At 38.9% G+C, this 22,508-nt stretch overlaps 1 protein-coding gene across 4 annotated transcripts in view; it reads left to right on the plus strand.

Annotated features, from left to right (window-relative positions):
* The window catches only part of cyth1a (cytohesin 1a), a 54,253-nt gene extending 43,459 nt beyond the window's left edge, over positions 1 to 10,794 (plus strand). For 2 of the 4 annotated variants that reach the window (XM_036590442.1, XM_036590445.1), the window contains exons 6-14: positions 328 to 408; positions 584 to 696; positions 2,825 to 2,973; positions 3,217 to 3,328; positions 4,709 to 4,711; positions 7,039 to 7,115; positions 7,774 to 7,842; positions 8,067 to 8,221; positions 9,134 to 9,212. In XM_036590442.1, coding sequence (XP_036446335.1) covers positions 328 to 408; positions 584 to 696; positions 2,825 to 2,973; positions 3,217 to 3,328; positions 4,709 to 4,711; positions 7,039 to 7,115; positions 7,774 to 7,842; positions 8,067 to 8,221; positions 9,134 to 9,212 — 838 coding nt within the window. Of the gene's footprint in view, positions 1 to 327; positions 409 to 583; positions 697 to 2,824; positions 2,974 to 3,216; positions 3,329 to 4,708; positions 4,770 to 7,038; positions 7,116 to 7,773; positions 7,843 to 8,066; positions 8,222 to 9,133 lie in introns of all 4 variants that reach the window. The other 2 variants (XR_005008356.1, XM_036590444.1) reach the window with 2 other exon arrangements.
* The last annotated feature ends 11,714 nt before the right edge of the window (positions 10,795 to 22,508 follow it).

Below are 22,508 nucleotides of genomic sequence, written 5' to 3' on the forward strand. Positions count from 1 at the left end.
ACAGACATTTCTCTGGGATTTTTTTTTAGGCTGACTAATCTGAGTAGTAGATGTATTCTGATGAGCTATGGGGATGATTCAATTTATCACTCCTACTAAATTATTATCTGATACAGAGTGAGGAATTCAACAGTGAAACCATAACCAGGATTAAAACTCCAGAGACTTGATGTTGATATGCCCATAAGCACAAATTGTTTGCTGTCTGGAATGCCAGACTAGATGAAAGAGTGGAAAAGGGTGAACGCTTGAAGATTTAGAATGGTTTGTATGAGGCTAAACATTTGCCTGATGAAACTGAAATGTGATATTTTCTTGGCTCAACAGGGATGAGTTCAACATCCAGGTGTTGCATGCTTTTGTGGAGCTGCACGAGTTCACAGATCTGAACCTGGTACAAGCTCTCAGGTGACGCATGTACTCAAAACCTTTAAAACAAGATATGAGTCTTTGTTTTTAAGCTAGTCCTCCAGTGAATTATCATAGCCATGCACTGGGGTTGTTTAGTCAGCTTTAGCTGTTTGACTTTCTTATGCATGTCTAAACACTGATTTGAATGATGGGGATGTTTTGATGTGCGCAGGCAATTTCTCTGGAGTTTCAGACTGCCTGGTGAAGCACAGAAAATCGATAGGATGATGGAGGCCTTTGCCCAACGCTACTGCCAATGTAACCCAGGAGTCTTCCAGTCCACTGGTGGGTCACTGTATGTACAGTAGTGTGTCATTTAAAGACCACTTTTCATTTCATTTCCAGTCAAAACAGCAGTTAATAATTTTTCAGGAGATATTTATGAGATTACGTATACAATAACTTGCTTAAGAAAGGGGAAGGTAAAAGGATAATACATAGAAGAAAAAAAAACAAAAATTGGAGTCACAATGATATAGAGAAAATGGGACTCCTAACTATTTTTGTAAGACCTGGTAAACCACCAACTGTCACCATCAGATAAACAGTATTTAGCTTTCATCTTTGAAAGAGAAGAGAAAATCGAGCCCTACTCATGGTTCAGATTTGAAAAATCCACAGGTGTTTCTGTCTGTCCTTCCACTGTGAAAAGACAGCTTAATGCTGTGAATCTGGCAGGATGTCTGTCTAGAAGCCAGTACTGAGAAAAGGAAACAGACAAAAAAGAATACAAATTCAAACAAAGCAATTGCTGGTGTTCTCACAACAATGGACTGATTAACCCAGAGTCCAGATCTCAACCGCACTGAATATGTGGTATGACTTATGTCATGAGAAGCAGAAAAAGCAACCAACTTCTAAGACTGATCTTTGGAGGTTTGGGAAATAATCCCTACAGCTTCTATGTAATTTTGTGTTAAATTTATGTTTTATTTTTTCCCTGATGCTGAAGAATGAATAACTTGTACTTAATGGCTGTTTTGTCTTGAAATTAAATAACGTCTGGTCTCTGACACAGTACTGTATTTATATACTTCATGAATGCAAGTCGTAAAGATAGGTCACACATATTTTTGCTATTTGTTTTACTAAGAATTGAAGCGTACGTACCAAAAGTAATTTATCAGAAATGTTCATTTACCTCAGAAATGTGCTATTTTGGTTTTTCACTGCAGTGCTTTTCCCTTATCAGTCACATCTTAAATGTTTGTGTGTGTGTGTGTGTGTGTGTGTGGGTGGATGTTTCTGTGTGTGGTTAGGAGGTGGTGTGTGTGATTGTGACTGTGTTCATGGCTGACGATCCAGCTATGGGACAGATTGAACTACATTATTCATGTGCTTTCTGCTGAGACACACAGGCTAGATAAAGTGCTGCTGTGTCAGCTTGACATACATATACACATACTCAAAGATGCAAATGTGTTGACTTGAATATCTCAGCCTCTCATAATTCTCTCTTTCTCACTGTTCTTTCTTTCCACATTTTTCTACTGTCCAGCTTGCTGTTTTAATGTCATTATCATACATTTAAACTACACAAAATGCCTGAAAATGCTAGCATGAGTAACAATGAATTATCATATTTGCATAGCCTAATGCAATGTCTCCCCTGCTGCCTTGCTTTCATAATTAGCAACGTTAGCATTTTTGTGTGAGATCCCAGCTGAACATTTAACACAACAGAATGCATTACCATCCCATTATAAGCCACACATTATTAATATATCCTCTGTTGGTTCATTTCAATAAGGATTTCTTTCTTATAGCACATAATACGTTTAAACTGCATTAAAAACGTGGATTAAACAAAAAAATCTTAAAATAGATTTTAGAAATGTACCCTCATTTTAGAATCATTGCATTCTAAGATGATTCCTGATGACTGGGCTGAAAAGATTGTGTTTGTTAGATTAATTTAGAATAGTCTGCCAACCAAAAACATCCAGCCAACAGCTGTCCTGCTTTCAGAAACAACTAGAGGACTGCAGAACTGATAACAAAGCTAAACACACCGAAAAGACCATGTAGGGAAGAAAGAGAGTAGTTAGGTGAGTTAGATAGGAAAACTGAGTTATTACTGTAAAATAGTCAATATCTGTACATGTTGTTGTTGTTGTTGTTGTTGTTGTTATTTTTATTATTATTATTATTATTATTGCGGTCTTAAAAAGGTATAAAAGACATGGAATTTGATAATTGATCAGCAATTTTGTTTAAAACTGCATTTTTACAATACTGTGTAAATAATTCCTCTAATTAAAATTCTGTATTCTGTTTTTTTTTTTCAATAATTCTCAAGCTTGCCAAAGTAATCAAGTCAGTGTGGTGAAACTCTAGACGCTATCACTTTGTATGATAATGTGGTCTTAAATAAAAACAATCTAAGTAAGAGACGTGTGTTGTTTTTCCACAGACACGTGTTATATTCTCTCCTTTGCCATTATCATGCTGAACACCAGCCTTCACAACCCCAATGTGAAGGACAAGCCCACTGTGGAGCGCTTCATTTCCATGAACAGAGGCATCAACGATGGAGGAGACCTACCAGAGGAGCTTCTCCGAGTTAGTCTCTTTCTCACACATCCACCCACCATCTTTTCTTCACAAGCTCCCTTTAACCTTGTATAACTATTACTATGAATTCTAATTACTGTCAGAAGTTATTTGCTTAAAAACTGGTTCTGGTGTCAAGCAGAGAATTCTTACATCGGTGCATTGTTAACACAGACCTCAAATGGTTTTACATTACCTTTAAATTCCTTGCTCGTCCATTCGTCCATGCTCCTCTCTTTTGACCATCTTTAGAACCTGTATGAGAGCATCAAGAATGAGCCATTCAAAATTCCTGAGGATGACGGCAACGACCTCACACACACGTTCTTCAACCCGGACCGTGAGGGCTGGCTGCTCAAACTGGGTGAGTGGAACTTGAAATATAAACTGCTAACAGTAAGATTCATCCAAGCTGAATATTCATAAATAAAACATTCTGATTTACGACAGCTAAGACTTCACTCAAAGGTGCTAACATTGCATATTATGCTAGTAAGATTATGCTAACTGATTCTCAGTTTTGGTGTATTGTTAGCATGTTAACATTTTAGAATGAAGAAAAATGAAGTACCTTTAATGCAGGTTTGCCAAAGTCCAGCCCTGGTGATGCACCACCCTGAACAGTTGAGGCCCAACCCTAATCTAACATTCCTTATCTAGTTAATGAAGGCTTTCAGCAACATTTGAATATTAGAGCTGGAACTGAACTCTTCAGAGTAGATCTCCAGGCTGAACTTGGGCAACCCTGCTTTAAAACAACGTTTTTAGGAAGGAGATTGTCTTGTCTGGTTGATGTGTAGTGCCTCCTGTTTAAGGGTGGATTCTAACAGCTGACATGCATAATCAATTTGCAGTCTTGAGATCAAACAGCCACATCTGGAGGGATATTAATAATTCACATATCTGTTTAACCATCATGTATTTTCTTCTAGAGAGCTTGAGAAGCAGTGGGTGGTCAGTGAGCAGAAGGTTTTGAAGGACTTGACTAAGAGTCTTATTATACATGAGTAGAATTACATACAAGTGCACATTAATATGTATGTTCATATATATTGTACTACAGTCACATACTGTCTCTCTCTCTCTCTCTACACACATAAACATATGTGCACTCACTACCTAATGTGATTCTGGTTGCCATGTATGACTCCAGAGCTGTTTTTTTGCTGTATGTAAACATCATTATGTTGACATGCAGCAGAACTCAACTCTTCAGTCCTCTTCACTCTTCCTTCTGAAGATGGCTGATCTTTGGGATCACCAAGAAATCAGTTTGAAATGAATCATCAGCCAGTGATTCAGTTTTCTTCAGTTATTTTGTCTGGATCTAAGTTGCTTCCGAACCAGAGTAACAGATCCCTTTAATCTGCCAGGGTGTCAATCAGAATGATGCCGCTGTGATGAGGAGGGCAGACCGTCTGTCTTTGCTAATGTAGCTTACTGATATGTCATTTGCTATCACACAGTAGTGCCCACTGGTGGTCAGAATGAGTCATGCACTCAGAAAAGTTTTCCTTTTCACCCTCAAATGGAAAAGGATAGACACATCTTTGACCCCGATTCATTTGTTATCCTTTTAACTTTTTTTTGCCTGCTGTTTACAAAGTGTACTGTCAAAATATGCACCTCCTTTGATCAGCAGTGTGCGGTGGATATGATTTCTTATTATTTAATTTGATTTTTTTTCTTTCCTTCTTCGTTTGTTTGTTTGTTCCCATGATTTTGGCTGTTGTCTTTCCCTCAGGAGGTATGTACACCTGCTCTTCCCCCCAAAACAGCAAACTAGTCCATCTCTTCGCTGTCAGGTGCTTCTGGTGATCTGCCATGCCTTTCTTTTTCCTCTGCTCCTTCTGTTGTTAGCCTTCTTGGGTTCTTTTTCAGTCCTTCCATCAGTTTGGTGTAGTTTATTTTTTATGTTTGTTTGTTTCTTTCTTCGTTTGATCTGTTATTTTCCATCAAGCTGGTGATTTGTCCGTGTGCTGCTCTGTCTGTGTGGTTGCCGGGCGATTGCCGGGTGCTTGGGGTTTGGGTTCCATGTGACCACCGTAGTGAAGAGTACTTCTTCTCACTGTTTGCTGTGGTGTTTAAATCTTTTATTTTCTTGTTTTTTTCACTTTGGGAGCTGCAGTGTTCTCTGGTAAAAACGTTGGTCTGGATGAATATGAGCAAACATCAAAAATGAGTACCCAACAACTAAAACAGACAATCCCACAATTGTGAAATAATTCAGAATGCACAGTCAGGAGTAAGGTAAAGTTTATTGATAATACTTTATTTTACATTCTATTATGTTGTGTATTTCGGAAGAGAATCAGGATGCTCATTATGTGGTGTTTGTGCTTTGTCTGGACTGATTCGGAATACTGCACCTGGACCAAAGTGCTTGGGCTGCTGTTGTTCATGCTGTAAATGAAGTGGAGGTGTGCGTGTGTGTGTTTTTGTGTGTGTGGCCTGCTCTGTTGCAGTTCTGCACTGCAGTGCAGTGGTTTACAGAGCATGTGGTATGCTTGGGATTGTGTATGTGTGTATATATATATGTGTTAGGGGAGGCTGACTGGGCTTATTACTAGGATTCAGGGTAAAGACAGATTGTGGTTATTGGTTAGTAGTCATTAATAAGCATTCAGAAGCATTATGTTACCACTGTGGGCAGTATAAATACACTCCCCCTTTCCCCTGTGTCTGTCAGTTACCCAGCACTTTGGGTTCCTGCCTGGCCCACACCCTGACCTCACCCTAAGCTCGTCCACAAATCTCCTCAGGCTAACACTCTGTGAGGCATTTGTCTACGAGGACAGTGAATTAACATGCTCTGAAGAGATTATTAATCCCAGGTCAACAACCCAATCAACCAATCGGCTGGTTCTTTGCTGTTTGTATGTGTTTGTCCTCTGCTTGCTTAAACATTCCTGTTTGGAGCTACAAAGAGAAATAGAGGCAATTCTTTAGAGGTTCATCAGACTCCCAGTTTAAGATTTTTATTACAGATCAGGGTTTTGGTGCAAAATACCAAGAATGCATGAACAAAATAGTTGGAGATTAATGGGGTTAGTGTTCAAATTTCCTCAAGGATAGTTGATTTAATGACTCTGATTGTTAAGCTGGTATTTATTATGCTGCAACACTGACATGAAATGTTATAGGATTCAGTCTTGGATGTCCATATTCTGCCATTGGCCTTCAGGGTGTCCATGCCTTTTGTTTTTACCCCATACCATTTTCGGCACCTTTGCTGCCATTTGCTGTCAGGTTTCTAGCTGGCTGAGGCCAGGGGTCATATTCAGATCACTGAACCCACGTTTCTGCAGCAAGCATCAGATAGCTTGTAAATCAACAGTTAGTGGTGCAGAGCTACCTATCTGCTGTTCTGTGGTCAGTGTGTGTCATGGACTGTCATTTCAGGTGTCCTCAGGCCAGCTATATGGACCGCTGGCTTCATTATCCCAATATTGACCCTCGGAATGATTGTGCGTTCTGAACTGGTTTGAAAGAGTCATGTCAGCTGATCAGGGGATAGGGTTATATAAATGCTCTGATGGCTAATAAGGACTGAAAATTGAGCGCTCTGTTAGTACACAATCATTAGCATAGTTTCTGTTTCTCCTTAGCTCACCAATATTAATAGTTATATCAGTGTGGCACCCTTAATGCAAAGTTAATACAATTATATAATTGGCTGTCAGTGTGGTTCTGACTGAATAATTGTATCAGTGCAGCCTGGGGATCCTGAGTCTAAGAGAGTGAATGGTGGAGTTATTTTTTCCATAAGGCCAGTAATTTCAGTCTGTAATTTCAGTAGTTACTCAGCAGATGAGTCAGAATGTTGGTTGTTCGTTAGCCCTGACTAAATGCTACTGACCATGTTTGAGCATGGAGTGGGGCTGGAGAGGAATGCAATGCTTGGGGTGGAAGATGATGAGAAATGGAGTCATTTGTAGAAAAGCTCTCATTGTCTGCTCGCCCATCTGTCTGTCTTGCTTGTCGGCCGCTCCACTGTTCAACTGCTGGGTGCTCTGACGTTCCCTTGTACTCTCACGCTGAGATCATCTAATGCTCACTCTTTCTGTTCCTCAGGGGGACGTGTCAAAACCTGGAAGAGACGATGGTTTATTCTCACAGACAACTGCCTATACTACTTCGAGTACACTACTGTAAGTATGCTGTCTCTGGGAGCTGGTTTCCTGGCTGGAAGGGTGTTAACGCAGATATTATCAATGTTATTATATGCTACAATCATAATGTCATAAATATAATACTATATACATCACAGGTATTGAGACACTTCTAATGAACCCCTTTGAATTCCACTAGTATAAGGTGCACTGATTGCAGAGGCAGTATTGCTGATCAGATCCAAGTATTACAATTAAATCCTTACTGCAGTGCTCTATTGTCTACAGTAAAGCCTTTCTTGAAGAGTAGAGGCTGTTACTGCAGCAAATGGGAGAACAAACTCTGTAGTAATACTGCTGATTTAAAAGTAATATAAAAATAATCCAGTGGTTCCCAGTTTCAGTCTCAATTTAATATAACGTAATGTTAATAGAATCGTGTTTCCTAGTTAGTTCTGAAGACTCCAAGCTCTGCGCATGTGAATACTAACTGTAACTCACCTGATTCAGCTAATAATTATCTGCGAAGTTGAATCAGATGCATTAGAGGAAAATCACAAAAATGTAGTGGCAGTGCAGAGCCCTGATATTCTCACACATTTTTATCATCATTCACATTCTAGCAGTTCTATAGCACCATTATAGGCGTGATATGTTTATGCTTCAGTTCTTACAATAGAGGCTTTTCTTTGTGTAGGACAAAGAACCCAGAGGAATCATTCCTTTGGAAAACTTGAGCATTCGTGAAGTGGAGGACAAGAAGCCGGTGAGATTCTCAAACTTGTCTTGCAATTTGTGGAGGGATGTGGTGGTGTTGCCCTAGACTTTAGCCTTAAGTGTGCTGATGTTTTGAATTTCAAATCAGCTTGAATAATAAATTATTTGGAAAACACCAAAAAACAGTCAACTGATTAAAAGTTTGAGGAATTACAGACACTTTGGCTCCCCTTTGTGGCCAAATGTGTGATAATCCATATGTGTGCTTCTCAGAACTGCTTCGAGCTGTTTATACCAGACAATAAGGACCAGGTGATCAAGGCGTGTAAGACAGAGGCAGATGGGCGGGTGGTGGAGGGGAACCACACATTCTACCGCATCTCTGCACCCACCACAGAAGAAAAGGATGAGTGGATTAACAGCATCAAGTGAGTAGAAGCATCACTGAGGGCTGTTATTCGTTGCACATCATGAATAAGTGCTAATTAATGTTACTGATTACTGAAGATGCACCTGTAGGTTTAAAGGCTTTGGCCAACATAACTTGGTGTTGGTTTTGAGAAATATCTTATTTATATCACAGATGCACACAAAAGATCTCTAGAAAAAACGCACAATGAATTTAAAACTCACAATTCACACTAGTCATAAACTATGAAACAGTGAGGTTTTTTTTTTCCTTGTAATAAAGCATACTAAATATAAATAAAATATAAAATATATATAAAATATATAAATAAAATAAATATAAAATATATGTATATAAAATATATTAATAAATATAAAATACTAAACAAAATACATGAACAAAATGGTTGGAGATTAATGGTGTTAGTGCTCAAATTTCATCAAGGATAGTTGGTTTAATGACTCATGGTAGTACGCAGCCAACAGCGGCATGCAGCCATGCAAACAATGCCTTAGTGACAGCATGGATGATTTCAAAGGAGAGCTTTAGCAGTCTAGACTGTTTGTTTATTTAAGGTGAAAAAGGCAGTAGGTATAATACTGGGTTTGCCAGAACTTCAACAATGAGTTGTTTTGGTGTCCATGTCTTCCACAAAAAAGATCTGGTTTATTTCACCGCTATGGTTGATGGCAAAAGCTGTGAAAACTGAACAGCTGTGAAAATTGAACAGAATGTCCCCCAGGCTGCTGCGGTGCACTGCTGTTGCTGCTGGAGGAATTTTCCATCAGTGCTCCAATTTAAAACAATGGAATATCCGACTTTGCCAAAAGTGTAAAATGTAGCCAAAGTTGACTTAGGTGTAAAATGTAAAGAGATGATAACCAAGACTTGTGGAACACCATGTGATATTTCACTCTCCTCTACCCTCCAGGGCCGCAATCAGCAGGGATCCCTTCTACGAGATGCTGGCTGCCAGGAAGAAGAAAGTTTCCTCTATGAAGAGGCATTAGATTTGCTCAGGGCGCTGGCGCTGCACTCTGGAGATTCAGGGCTGTGTGAAAGTGCTCCCTCTAGTGGAGAGGACTGAGATTTGCAGAGGGAGGATGAGGCTGGTCTTTCCCCCCAAAAACCCCACAAAGTTTTGCTTTTTATTCTGGAACAGAAGGACTTTTAAGGACAAGGATGGAAACTGCAGTGAAAAAAAGGCTGGATTTGGCTGCTGTCTCCAGCAGGAATCGCACCTTTTAACCCTCTCTGCTTTCTTCTGTTTCAATGTCCTCTCCCTCAGCTCAAAGTGTGTATGTGTGCGTGTGCATGTATGTGTGTGTTGTGGAGGCGTCCGAGAGCATTTTGCTCTCTGCTCTTCTCTTGAAATCCCCAAAGAGTCTATTCTATCCTCATGCTAAACCAAATCACAAGCGCCCTCTCTCTTTCTGTCTCTCGGCTGTCTTAAACATGCACATACACGCTTTATCTTTTAATCAGCAGGTCTGACAGAATGTGGGTTACCAAAAAAAAAGGCTTCTCCTGAATTTCAAAAAGGAAAGACTTTTTCTTGTGTGCTTTGATATGTACAGGCAATAAGTGTATTTTTACATTTCTATATTCTCTGTATATTCTTCCCTTGTTTTTCTTCTCTAGATAATTTGATAAAGGCTATTGTAAACTGCTGCATTGTTTTCATAAGAAAAATGAAAAGGACAAGTTTAGTGCCAGAATGTAGAATACAGGGCAGGTTCGCTCGGATGCCCAGTGCCTCTCTGGGTAGGGTTGCTGATCCGGGATCAGGTTTTACCATGTCTGGGCTGGTCCAGGTTCTTTTGTGGCAAAAGGCCTGTTCCAGAAACAGCAGTCCTACACTGAGATGCTTCATGGACGCTGCCTGTGCAGTTAATGAATGACGTGAATATTGCAAGGCTGTTCATGTTCCTGGCTACTTAGAAGTGCAAGCAAGACCTACTCTGGGAAATTCCAAGCTCTATTACCATCTAACACTTAACTGCTCAGGTTGGAGCGGTCTCATCTTCCTGCCAGTGTTGATGATTCTCCTCTTGAAAGCCTGTATTTATCACTGTTTGAAGCTACAAAGCTGTAGTTTCACTGCCAGAGCTTTTTCATGTGGGCACACATGGAATAAGCTGGTGGACGTGAGCTTGGAAAATGGATATTTGTGATCAAACAAGGATAATCCTGACAGCTTGAGGTGAAGAAACTTTCGGACGGAATAGTGGTCAAAGCATTTAAACAATCATACAGCCAGTGATTTCCCAGAGTTCATATGCAAAAGTTTGTCTCTGGTTATTTGACATGTTCTGTTGAAAATAAGTTAACACATCTTCTACACTCTTCTGCACATTAACGCACAATTACTGTTTATTTACTGAATGGAACACATTTGGAGAAAAAACATAAAATGTAGCCTGTGCAAATTTCATGGTGCATTTTATATTTAGTGTTTTGTTTTTTTCCAATATGTAAAACCCAGTAAACAAATAGGAGTTGTGCACTAAAAAAAGCTGAAAAATGCCATGTTTCGTAGCTGTAGAGGATGCCTTAACTTGTTTTCACTTAGAAAACCAATAAAACATTAAGTAATTTAACCAGGTCTGTACAAACTTTTGCATATGACTGTGTATCTACCAGATTGTAAACAGCGCTCCTAATATAAACAGTACAGTGTTCATTTTACAAGCCATGCTTCTCGGAGATGCTCGTTAGTCCGAAGGAAGAAGGCAGGATGAAGTAGGTCCGATAAAACTCCTACAAAGTTGGACTTTGCCCACTTTACCCAAATGTATTGTTGTGCTACACCTGTATATAAACATATAAACCCATAAGCCTGGAGAGCAGCAGATTGAGAATTATTCTATTGTTCCTGTAACAAGCTGTAATATTCTGGAGCTAATCCACCTTTGACCCATATAGGCTCCAACTCAGGCCAGACGCACATCATAATCAAATATAAACAAAGACAAAGCTTTTTGGACTTGAGTGAAGCCTAATTGTAGGCTGAATTTCATAGAACCAAATGAAAACACTGTGTAGGGCTACGTTTAAAGGAACACTTTACTCCAAAATGCTACTGTGGCTGGCTAATTGTCACACACTAGTTTTGTTACTTTAGCATTGTAAGTGTTCCTTTAATCTGCAGAAACATGAACACACTTAAGGTCTGATGAGCCTCTTATCAGAGATAAGACTCGCACACTCTGAGTCTGAAGGAAGATGCCTTGTTGACGTTGTGAAAATGTGCCTAACTGTAGATAAGAGGCTCCAAATAGTAGTACGGACTCTATTTAATACGCCATAGCTTTTTTAAAATAAGCTTAGTTGTTGAGTTCAGTGTTAATGAATGCAACAGTAGTTTACTGATTACAAGCCGCCTTTTTTCCTCACATGACTGAGTGCCTGCTTTTAGTTCACTCCCATTTTCTGTTTCCTTCCTCAAGGTTTTACCCAGCTGTCAATTTCAGTGCACTGGCTATTCTCTCAGCTAAGTCTTAAATCTGAGCAGTATTGATTTATTTATCAAGGATGTATATACTTCAGTGTATAGTGAGTATCTTCCTCCATTTTATATAAATGTGTATGTAGCAAATATTAGCTGAGTGCCATTCTGTTGTTTTGTTTCAAGTGTTTATACCATAAAAAATGGTAGAAAAATTCATACTGAAATAAAGATTACAATATATCAAAAAAATTACTTGGTGCCCTTTTATTTATGTCTGTTTATTTGCTACCTTTGGCATTCTGATTAAAATGAAGATGACAATACATACACAGCATGTAGCGCCAACACATTACCATTCAGATGTTTACAGTTATTTATAACCAATTTTTTTGCAGAAACATCCAGTTGAATGCAAAAGTTTGAACACCCTGGCAAAGTTACGTTTTGTTGCTTTGCTGAGTTTAAAATATTGGAAAAACGAGAACATAAAATATAAAAGGTGTTCTAACTTTTACACAGACAATGTTTTGTTTTACTTTTTTCTTTACAGTATGTTAAATTCAGCAAATAGTAATTGTGTACTAAAATGTGCAGAAGTGTGTTCTCTGTGTTACATTTCACTTGGAAAATCAATAAGACATTTGCACACGACTATATATAAAATGATCCTATTAAGATGCTACTACTTAATAGATTTGATCTTAGCAAAACGGCTGCTATATAGTACTTGTAGCAGTACTGGCACCTTTATTGGTGGTATATAGAACCATTTTAAAAGGTTCTTGAAAGAACTATATACAACAGGTTTTCCATAATAGAAAAGAAAAGTTTAACCATGCAAAGAAGCACTTAGGCATTCATGCATTTATAGGTTGTCATGTTTTTTTTAAAACAAATACATAGATTTAAAAAATACTTTAAATATTAAGAAATATCTTGAAATATCTTCATCAAAACTAAAAAATAGTAAATATGGAATTACTCCAGTCAGAAATGTTGATCTTCTTACCAAGCAGGGCTGTTCAGACACAGCCCTCCCTCATCACAGCACAACTAATTGGCTGAGACACATTAACGAAGACAGACATTCCACTAATCAACTAATTAAGTAATTAACTAATTAACACAGTAATTGGGATGATGTAATGATTATTTCAACTTTTTTGTTTTGGACATGTTTTTCTCTAAAAAGTTTTAAGCATAACAATTTATTTTTTAATGAGTAAATTAAACAAGTACAGATAGATGTGTCCATACATTTGCCTGGAAGTGTGTATGTTTATACTACACATAATATTGTTCAAAAGCTAGGAAGATGAATGAATGAATGAATGAATGATTTATTCAAAATTGCAGGATTAAACAGGACTGCAGCCACTGCACATACATGTGTCAAAAAAAAAAACACAATTTTTTTTTTTTATAGAATTTCTATGATGCTTACAGATGTAGTCATTCAGAGTGAAATGGTTAACTGTAGAGACACTTATCAACTCGTTACAGTGTCCTTATCGATTGTTGTCCTTATCGTTCTTATCTCTGGCAATTTTATTTTCCAAAACTACCTATGAACCTACATGTATCATTTGAGTTTTTTTTCATGTGTGATGATGATAAAATAGAGATAAATCTGAAAAAATACATTTTCTTTGGGTGCTATTTTACAACGCCCTACATGTACTTTACCATCAGAAATGAATTAAAAAAAAAAATATATATATATATAAAAAACATTTATAAAGATTTATAAGATTTGTTCTGGAATGTGTTTTACAAGTATATAATACAGATGCTTTTTTTCAGAATAAATAACATTGTATAAAATTTTAGCTACAGAAGTGTGAAGATCACTGCATGCTGCCATTAACATATATAACTGGTCTACAGCAGGGGTGCTCAGTTCTGGTTCTGGAGATCTACTGCCCTGCTGAGTTTAGCTCTAACCCTAACCTACCACACCTGATCCAGCTAACGAAGGCCTTTATAAGCATCTGAATATTGTACATTGGATCTGAACTCTCCAGGGTGGTAGATCTCCTGGATCAGGCTTGGGCACCCCTGGTCTACTGTGTAGCTGTGCCCCTGCACAGTGGACTTTCTGAAATGGTTCATGAGTTTGAGAACATGTTTCTAATAAACTGGACTGGTTGAGTGTAAAATGTGAAGATTAAGACATGTTGCAATAACAAAAAACAGCACTAGGTGGCAGTGTCTTAATACATTCAGAATGCTTTCAGGCCCCTTGAGGACAGAGAGGTGTTGTACAGAGTCAGTGCCCTCAAAGAGCAATTTCTCTTTTACAAGATCCATCAGTGAGCCATGCTGAAATAAATGTCCCTCTACCTTTTTATTGTTACCTGAAAACCCAGAACGAGCATTTGAACGCTCTCGGCTGCCTCATATAAAAGATTATTGGCCCTTCTCCTCTCTCCATTACGCCAATAAAAGACACTGATGTATTTTGTTTAACCAGGTGATGCCGTAATTCAACCCTCTATTGTTGGCCGAGACTGATAAGGGACAACCTTTGCCATTATCTTGCCACAAGAATTGCAGGATTACACTCGACCTGGATAACTGGAAGCCACATTGGTAGATAAAGCCATAAAAAAGAGCTACATGACTCCAGCTGTATCCCTAGATTAATGTACAAGGTGGAGGGACATAGATGGCTCATTTCTAAAGGAAGGTGATTCACAGCACAATAATGTGCAAGCCACTTGCATCTCTCAATGAGTTGATTCCTGCTCCTTGGAATATGACTGTTTCCATTCTGTGGAAGGTCATCTCCATGAATGAATTATGAAAGGAACCGAGTCATGACGCAGAGGGATATGTATAGTGGCAGAAAAAAAACACATGCAAATTGTAATTCAACAGAAAAAGTGATCCAACAGAGATAATTGAAGATACAGTACAAAGGAACCCAGTGACACATTTCCTTGTACCTCTTGTCTGATTGTGGTGTCATTTTAACAGAGATGCAATACTATTTGAAGATAACAGATAATTTGGCTTTGCATTCACCCCTATTATCTATTTAGTAGAGCTGGTTTATGGGACTAGCCTTTCACATGACCCACGGATAGAGCTTGCTGGTTGGAAAGGAGAGGAGCATTACTGCCCACATCCCTGGCTTTACACTCCGGCTGGGAGGTTAAAGGGGCGTTGGATGGCTCTGTTTACACAAGACAAGGACGTTCTGATGATTTTCGAGAAATCAAGGCGTGGGCCAGACAGAGAGTGGGCTTCACCTCATTGGGTACACATGAGCGGAGAATGCCTGGAAGAATTCTTTGTTTGGCTTTTGTAACACGACACTTGTGTGAGAACCGGCTTTTTCCAACATGCACGGGTCATCTGAGTAGAAGAAAACAAGCCGTGCCCAGTGTGTGCACAGGGAACCCAGCAACAAGAACCACTGGCCACACAGGGCGGCGGTTAGCCTGAGTCCGGCTGGACGCCAAGAGTTTGTTCAGCGCTGGAGATATGGCTGTGCGACGGGAGAGAGGGAGTAGTTAAATTTTCTGCAGGGATGTTCTGAAGTCTATTATAGCTCATTTACATGTGTTTAGCCACTTTATATGGGTAGATAGCTATGACACACCAAACTGAGGGGCTCTTCAATTAAAGCAGCAAAAAGTTTTGATGCCTTCACTGTTATTCTAAAATGTTAACAACAAAGCATATAAACTAAGTAAGATGTATCTTAGTAATGACTGTTCTATCTACAATGAGTAACACACTCCAGCACTGACCGCATGCAGGCATACTCTCCATGCCCAAGAATGGGCAGCTGGACATGGGCCAGACCTACCCGCTGCCTGGACCACAGCTCACTGGAAATGCCTCGGCCTTGAAGTCACGCTTCTTGGCAGGGTGCCGCTGTGAGGTCAGCTCAGCGGTCAGTGCCTGGTGAGCTGTGCGTGAGGATGCGCTGTGCAGGAGGCCGAGATCTGCGGGATCCCCTCAGCTCCGAGATTAAGTGGAGCCACATTTACTCAGAAAACTCAGAGGCCAATTAACTGCAGCATGTTTCCCAGAAGAGCCACACACATACACGTTTGTCTTGCTATACATATGAGGACATCTATAGGCTTCTATTGATTTTTGTGTTACTGTAGCAAAATAATACTACACCTAAACCTAACCCTAACCTCAACCACAGTATCAAAAAGGCAAATTTTCTGCTCTTTTAATTTTCAAATAAAAAAGTAATTATAGTGAGAACAGCACATGCTCAAGTGAAGACCAGCAAAATGTCCTCACTTGAGCAAAAATTTCATATAGTCCTATCATAGTGAGGACATCGGGTCCTCACAAGTATAGCAATACAAGAACACCCACTACACACACACACACACTATTACACACACGAAAACACACACTACACACAATATTACACACATGCACACAAAGACATAGACATACACATACACATCAACACGCAAACACATGCACATACAGCTTCTCTCACACACACAACACACATACATATACACAAACACATACTATTACACACATACACGTATACACATACTGTTACACACATGCATAAACATAGGCATAGATATACACATACAAACACACATGCACATACATGTACAAACACGCCTACTCTATTACACATGCATACAACACATGCACAAATATACACATTCATACATACTGCACAGATGCAAACACACCACACACATAAATATATACACAAATATGCATATACACCCACACACACACCTCTGACTCTCTTTATGACCTCATTTTGAAGTAAGGCTCACTGATGCACTGATAAAGCCAGGCATGTAGTACAGTAGTGCCTTGTCCTAAATTTATGACCCTTTTTTTTTTTGCAAGCACAAATATTTTTGAAATACTCCTCCATCATATTCAGTACCTTTCACCTTTTTTTTTTACTTTCTCATGCTTAAATACAGCATTCAAGTAGCTTCCTCTTACCCAAATTTACTCAGCAGATACAGTTGAGTAAATTAAAGTAAAAGGTAACTACTTGAATGCTGTATTTAAGTATGAGAAAGTAAAAAGGTGAAAGTCATCTGTATTGATTGTGTTCCGTGTCCTGCTTCTGTTATACCAAAATTCCTATTTGGGGCTTGGGGATCAATAAAGTACATCTTTCTTTCTTCGTCTGTTTGCTTGTTTACCTACAGTGCAATATGCAAAAATGTGAAGACCCCGGTCATATTACATGTCTTGTTAATTTTCTAAGTGAAAATAAACACATCCTCTACAGAGAACACTTACATTTTTCAATTTATATTTATTTGCTGAGTTTAACATTTTGGGAAAAATAAAACATACAATATCAGATGTGCCATAACCTTTGCACAGGCCTGCATCTTTACAAGTTCTAACTACTTTTTAGCACATAATAGCATTTTGATATATACCGACTACAAATGAAGCTATTTACCTTTTTAACGTAAATTTACTTATTATTAACTATAGAAGTGTAATTACTTTTTACTCTGAAAAACAATTGGACATTACTCAGATAACATGCAATTTATTTAGCATGAACACTATTCTAACCTGAATAAAAAGTGCTGTTAGGAGTAGATGTTGTTCTACAGTATGTAACTCTTCAGATTATGTCAATGCAGTGTGTAGTAGTTTGAGATATTTGCTCTATTGAGTGTCTAAAATCCTCAATATGCCCAACCAGAGCACCACTGTGATCATGGCAGTGAAGAATCAGACTGTTTGAAAGCTTGAGGCCTGTTCAGAACACACATGCCTTCTTCAGAACTCTGAGGGCACTCTTCTACACAATTCAACTTCCCTATAAAACAGTTTAATCATAGTGTGACTGACTCAACAGGTCTTCACCAGTAAAAGCAGCTCTTCAGCTGAAACAGATACTCACTCAGTGGCTCTGGGGAATAAGGTCACTGAGCGCAACCTATAGGGAAAAAAATCAGCCTAGATACACGCAACGACACGCATGTTTCACAGAAAACATTGCTAAGTGTAATCCTTCAGTTCTTCAGTCCTTCAGTATATGAATGTGTGTATGTATGTGTATCGTCACTGTCTGAACAAAACCTTGTATCTCCGTTTGTGAGTTTTAATTTTTTTAAAAGTTGGAAAATACCAGCTGCCGTTTACACTGTGTCAAAATTTTACAGTGAATGGGCCAGTGAAAATGGTCCAAAACACTTTAGAGTAATTTTCCTTCCTCTAAAATTAGCTCTGACACTGGCAATATATATATATATATATATATATATATATATATATATATATATATATATATTGGTGCTGTCATTTTAGGCCATTTTAGTAAGTACACCTCCTTTTATCTACACTCATTGTCCATTTTATCAGCTTTACTTAACATATAGGTGCACTTTGCAGCTCTACAGTTACAGACCGTGGTGCATCTGTTTCTATGGATACTTTGTTATCCTGTTCTTCAATAGTCAGGACCACCACAGCGCAGGCATTATTTGGGTGGTGGATCATTCTCAGCACTGCAGTGATGGTGGTGTGTTAGTGTGTGTTGCGCTGGTACAAGTGGATCAGACACAGCAGTGCTGCTGGAGTTTTTAACATTTCAGTGTCACTGCTGGACTGAGAATAGTCCACCAATCAAAAATATCCAGCCAACAGCGTCCTGTGGGCAGAAAGTGACCACTAATGAAGGACTAGAGGATGACTAACACAAACTGTTCAGCAATGAGCTACTGTCTCTGACTTTACATCTACAACGTGGACCAGCAAGGTAGAAGTGTCTAATAGAGTGGACAGTGAGTGGACACAGTGTTTAAAAACTCCAGCAGCACTGCTGTGTCTGATCCACTCAGACCAGCACAACACACACTAACACACCACCACCACGTCAGTGTTACTACAGTGCTGAGAATGATCCACCACTCAAATAGTACCTGCTCTGTGAGGGTCCATGGGGGTCCTGACCACTGAAGAACAGGGTAAAAGGGGGCTAACAAAGTATGCAGAGAAACAGATGGACTACAGTCTGTAATTGTAGAACTGCAAAGTGGACCTATATAGTAAGTGGAGCTGATAAAATGGACAATGAGCGTAGAAACAATGAGTTGTAAATCTGGAAAAAATAAGATTTTGCCTTGCAACACCCTGCATGTACCTCTCTGCCATGAATAGAGTTTGGAATATGTGTTTAGGCCAAAACTTTATCTTAAAACCGTCTCATACATCAGGCACTGTTTTCATGAACGTTTTGTCTGATAAGTTTCTATAAGGGAGCTTTTAGAGACATTAAACTCTTTAGACGTCTGGTTCCTATCACCACCACTGTGTACGATTCTCACTCAGTACGTTTCTCCAGAACACTGCTTTCCCCATCAAACCACTCTGAATGACTTTGCTTACTTTAATTTTTTAAAACTTGCAGTGGATCTTCTTAGTACATCCAGACACTATTGCTCTCTTTTTGGGATCATTTTGATCTAAATTAAACAGAAAAGCATAAAGGTGAGAGGTGTGAATAACAGAAAGGCTGACCAGGAACTGATCCAACACAGCAGAATGAAATTAAACACAGAAAAGGAATTACTAATTAAATTTTAACAACTAAAATGTAACTGACTACAATGCAGATTACTTTCCCCACAAGTATATTTGAGTAGAAGTATCATCATCTGAGAAGGAAAATACAAATTAATCAGAGTAGTACTTGAGTATGTGACACTGAGCAAATGTTAGTCCTGTCTGGTGAGGACATGTTGAAATACTTGCTTACGTACACACACACACACACACACACACACACACACACACACACACATACAAAACAAACACACAAAACAAACACATCATAAAACAAATCTGTCACGTTTGAGGACAGTTCTCCTTTGAACACCTTTGGAAGCCGAGCGAATTACGCACAGGATCATAAAGCAGGTTTGCTGATTGGAAGCGCTGTTTAATATTGACCTATAATTGAGACAGTATGGACTCACCCAGAACAGCACTTTCTGGAAACAGCTGTTAGACCTACAAACCTACATTTCTTCAATCAGGAAGAGAAATAAAACAGGTCTACAAAAGCCACAGTAACTCAAATCCAGCTCAAGACACAACACATCTCAGATAAATAGAGTGCAGGTAACTACTTCTTTTACAAACTGCTGAAAATAAGAAAAATGGTGCTGATGCAATAATGTGTAGGTAAAAGCTTTAAAAAGAGTATAAAACACTAGAATGAAGATTCTTCTTGTAGCAGCAAAAAGGTTCATAGTTTAATTTGTTGTCCTTCTTCACTTTTAGCATTCTGCAAGTGATGCTAATATCACTTGCAGAAACAACTAGAGATTTTGATGTGTGTCTGTGGGAATTTTTGCCCATTCATCCAGAAGAGCATTTGTGAGGTCAGACATTGATATTCATCCAGCCATGCCTTTATGGACCTTGCTTTGTGCACTGGGGCTTAGTCATGCTGGAACAGAAAAGGGTCTTACCCCAAACTGCTCCCACAAAGTTGGAAGCAAACAATTGTCCAAAATGTCTTGTTATGCTGAAGCATTAAGATTTCCCTTCACTGGAACCAAGGGGCCTAGGCCAACCCCTGAAAAACAACCCCATAGCATAGACTCATCCATCAAACTGCCAGATAGAGAACCGTAATTTGTCACTCCACAGAATGTTTCCACAGCTCCAGAGTCCAGTGGCGGTGTGCTTAACAACACTACCCCTGACGCTTAGCATTGTGCATTTTGATCTCAGGCTTGTGTGTAGCTGCTCAGCCATGGAAACCCATTTTATGAAGCTCCTAACACACAGTTCTTTTGCTGATGTTCAATCCAGAGGCAATTTGGAACTCTTTAATGAGTGATTCAACAGAGGATAAGCACTGTGCGCTTCAGCACACAGTGGCCCCACTCTGTGAGTTTGTGTGGTTTACCGCTTCATGGCTAAGCTGTTGTTGCTCTAGGTGCTTCCATTTCACAATAATAGCACTTACAGTTGACTGAGGCAGATCTAGCAGGGCAAAAATTTCACAAACTGACTTGTGGCAGAGGTGGCATCCTATGACAGTGCCATGTTTAAAGACACTGAGCTCATTAGTACCACCCATTCTACTGCGAGTATGTTATGTGCGTAATTTGATTCACTTGTAAGCAATAGATGTGGCTGAAATACCTGAAGTCAAACATTAGGAGGGGTGTGCCAATACTTTTGTCTATATAGTGTAAAAAGGCAGATAGTGGACACGCTAAATACTGAAAAACTGAGTTGCTGACACTTTTATGTAGTTTTCTGTTAAATCTTAGAATAAAATAATAATTGAGTAAAGCAATACTGTAATTATCTATTCAAATTATTTTTTGGTTTATACATCTATTTGATCTCCAGTGTTGAAATGTGATTATCTCTGGATGTCATTTGTAATTAATTGCTTATAACATAATTCTTCAAATGAGCTGGCTCCAAATACTGGTCTCATAAACCACTGTAGCCCAGAACAAGACAATGTTCCGGTACAGCCAACTAAGCCATTCAAGAACGATTACTAATATGTTTGTGGCTTTGGGGTGATTCCTGGCACAAAACAATTTGTTGAACATTTGTATTATCGTAAAGCAACCCACACTGATGTTGTAACCTGTTAATCCCAAAGTAGTACTGAAACATCAGGGTAGAACATGTTCTTAAAAAAGGACCACAAGGGGTTGGGCTGTTTTGAGTAGGTGTGAGACACACTGTTCTTTTCCTTAAGAATGATGTGATTATGGAGATCAGAGAACGGTAAGCAAGTTGGAAACTCTCCATGTACGTTTCCTGTGAACCAATTGTCAGTAAGGGGTCGAAAGGAACTGGCAATAGGGTAATGGGCCTCAACACACCTCCCCAGACCAACAAGTCAATGAGAAGAATGAAACAGGCAAGGAAGTTGCGTACAGTGCCAGGCAGCAAATAAATTCTTAGCAATGGTATCAGCATTCGGAGACAGCTCAGGACGTCCGGTGCGTAGAACGCTACTCTACTGTTTTCCCAGGGCAATGAGCAGAGCTGGAGAAAGTCTGAACCAGGATGTAGGTGCAGCCGCCAAAAAACAGGCGGCCTGCCCAGAACAAAGATGGCAAAAAGCAAAGGCTGGCACTCATATCTAAAAACACAGGGCAGAGGTGCAATCTAACAGGACTGAGTATGTACACTTGAGGCACTCCAGCTGTAATAATATAGCTTAGCTCTATAAAAGTAGTCCGCAAGTATGTGCACGTGGACATTTCAGTGCCCATGATATACGCATATTATGCCCACAGAATCTGGTAAAAAATTGTTTATGTATTTATTTTCCATTACATTTCTTAATGTATACATATTTAATTAATATCTTGAAGAAATACAAATCATAGAACCCAAAACTCTGCCATGATGAGCTAACATGCCCCATTATGTATGTATAATTTTAAAAATTAAAGACTTAAAAAAGAATCATGTATACAAATGAGATATATAGGAGTGTTAAGAACATTTTTCATATACATACAAGTTTCAAGAACCTCCACATAATGTAAGGGTAAAGTATGAGTGCATTTTGTTGTCGATGATGTATCGCTATTGTTGGAAGAAAACCTTGTATCTCCAAAATGTTAACTTTACAGGAAAAGGAAAAAATCTACTATACTTTTAATGTAAGTCAATGGAACCAGACATTTTTCCAAGTTGGTTTAGGTCATTTATTTTGGTCCATTCTTCATAAAATTTACACACAATGTAAAGGGCTATGGGCATTTTCAAATTATGTCAAAAACTGAAAAAAATGAGATATGAGGTTTTCTTCCGACAGCATGCTTATCACCCCCACAGAATCTAATCAGTGTGTGTATTTATATACATCATCTAAACCGCT

Source organism: Colossoma macropomum, unplaced genomic scaffold (genome assembly GCF_904425465.1).
Source record: "Colossoma macropomum unplaced genomic scaffold, Colossoma_macropomum, whole genome shotgun sequence".
Lineage (NCBI taxonomy): Eukaryota > Metazoa > Chordata > Actinopteri > Characiformes > Serrasalmidae > Colossoma > Colossoma macropomum.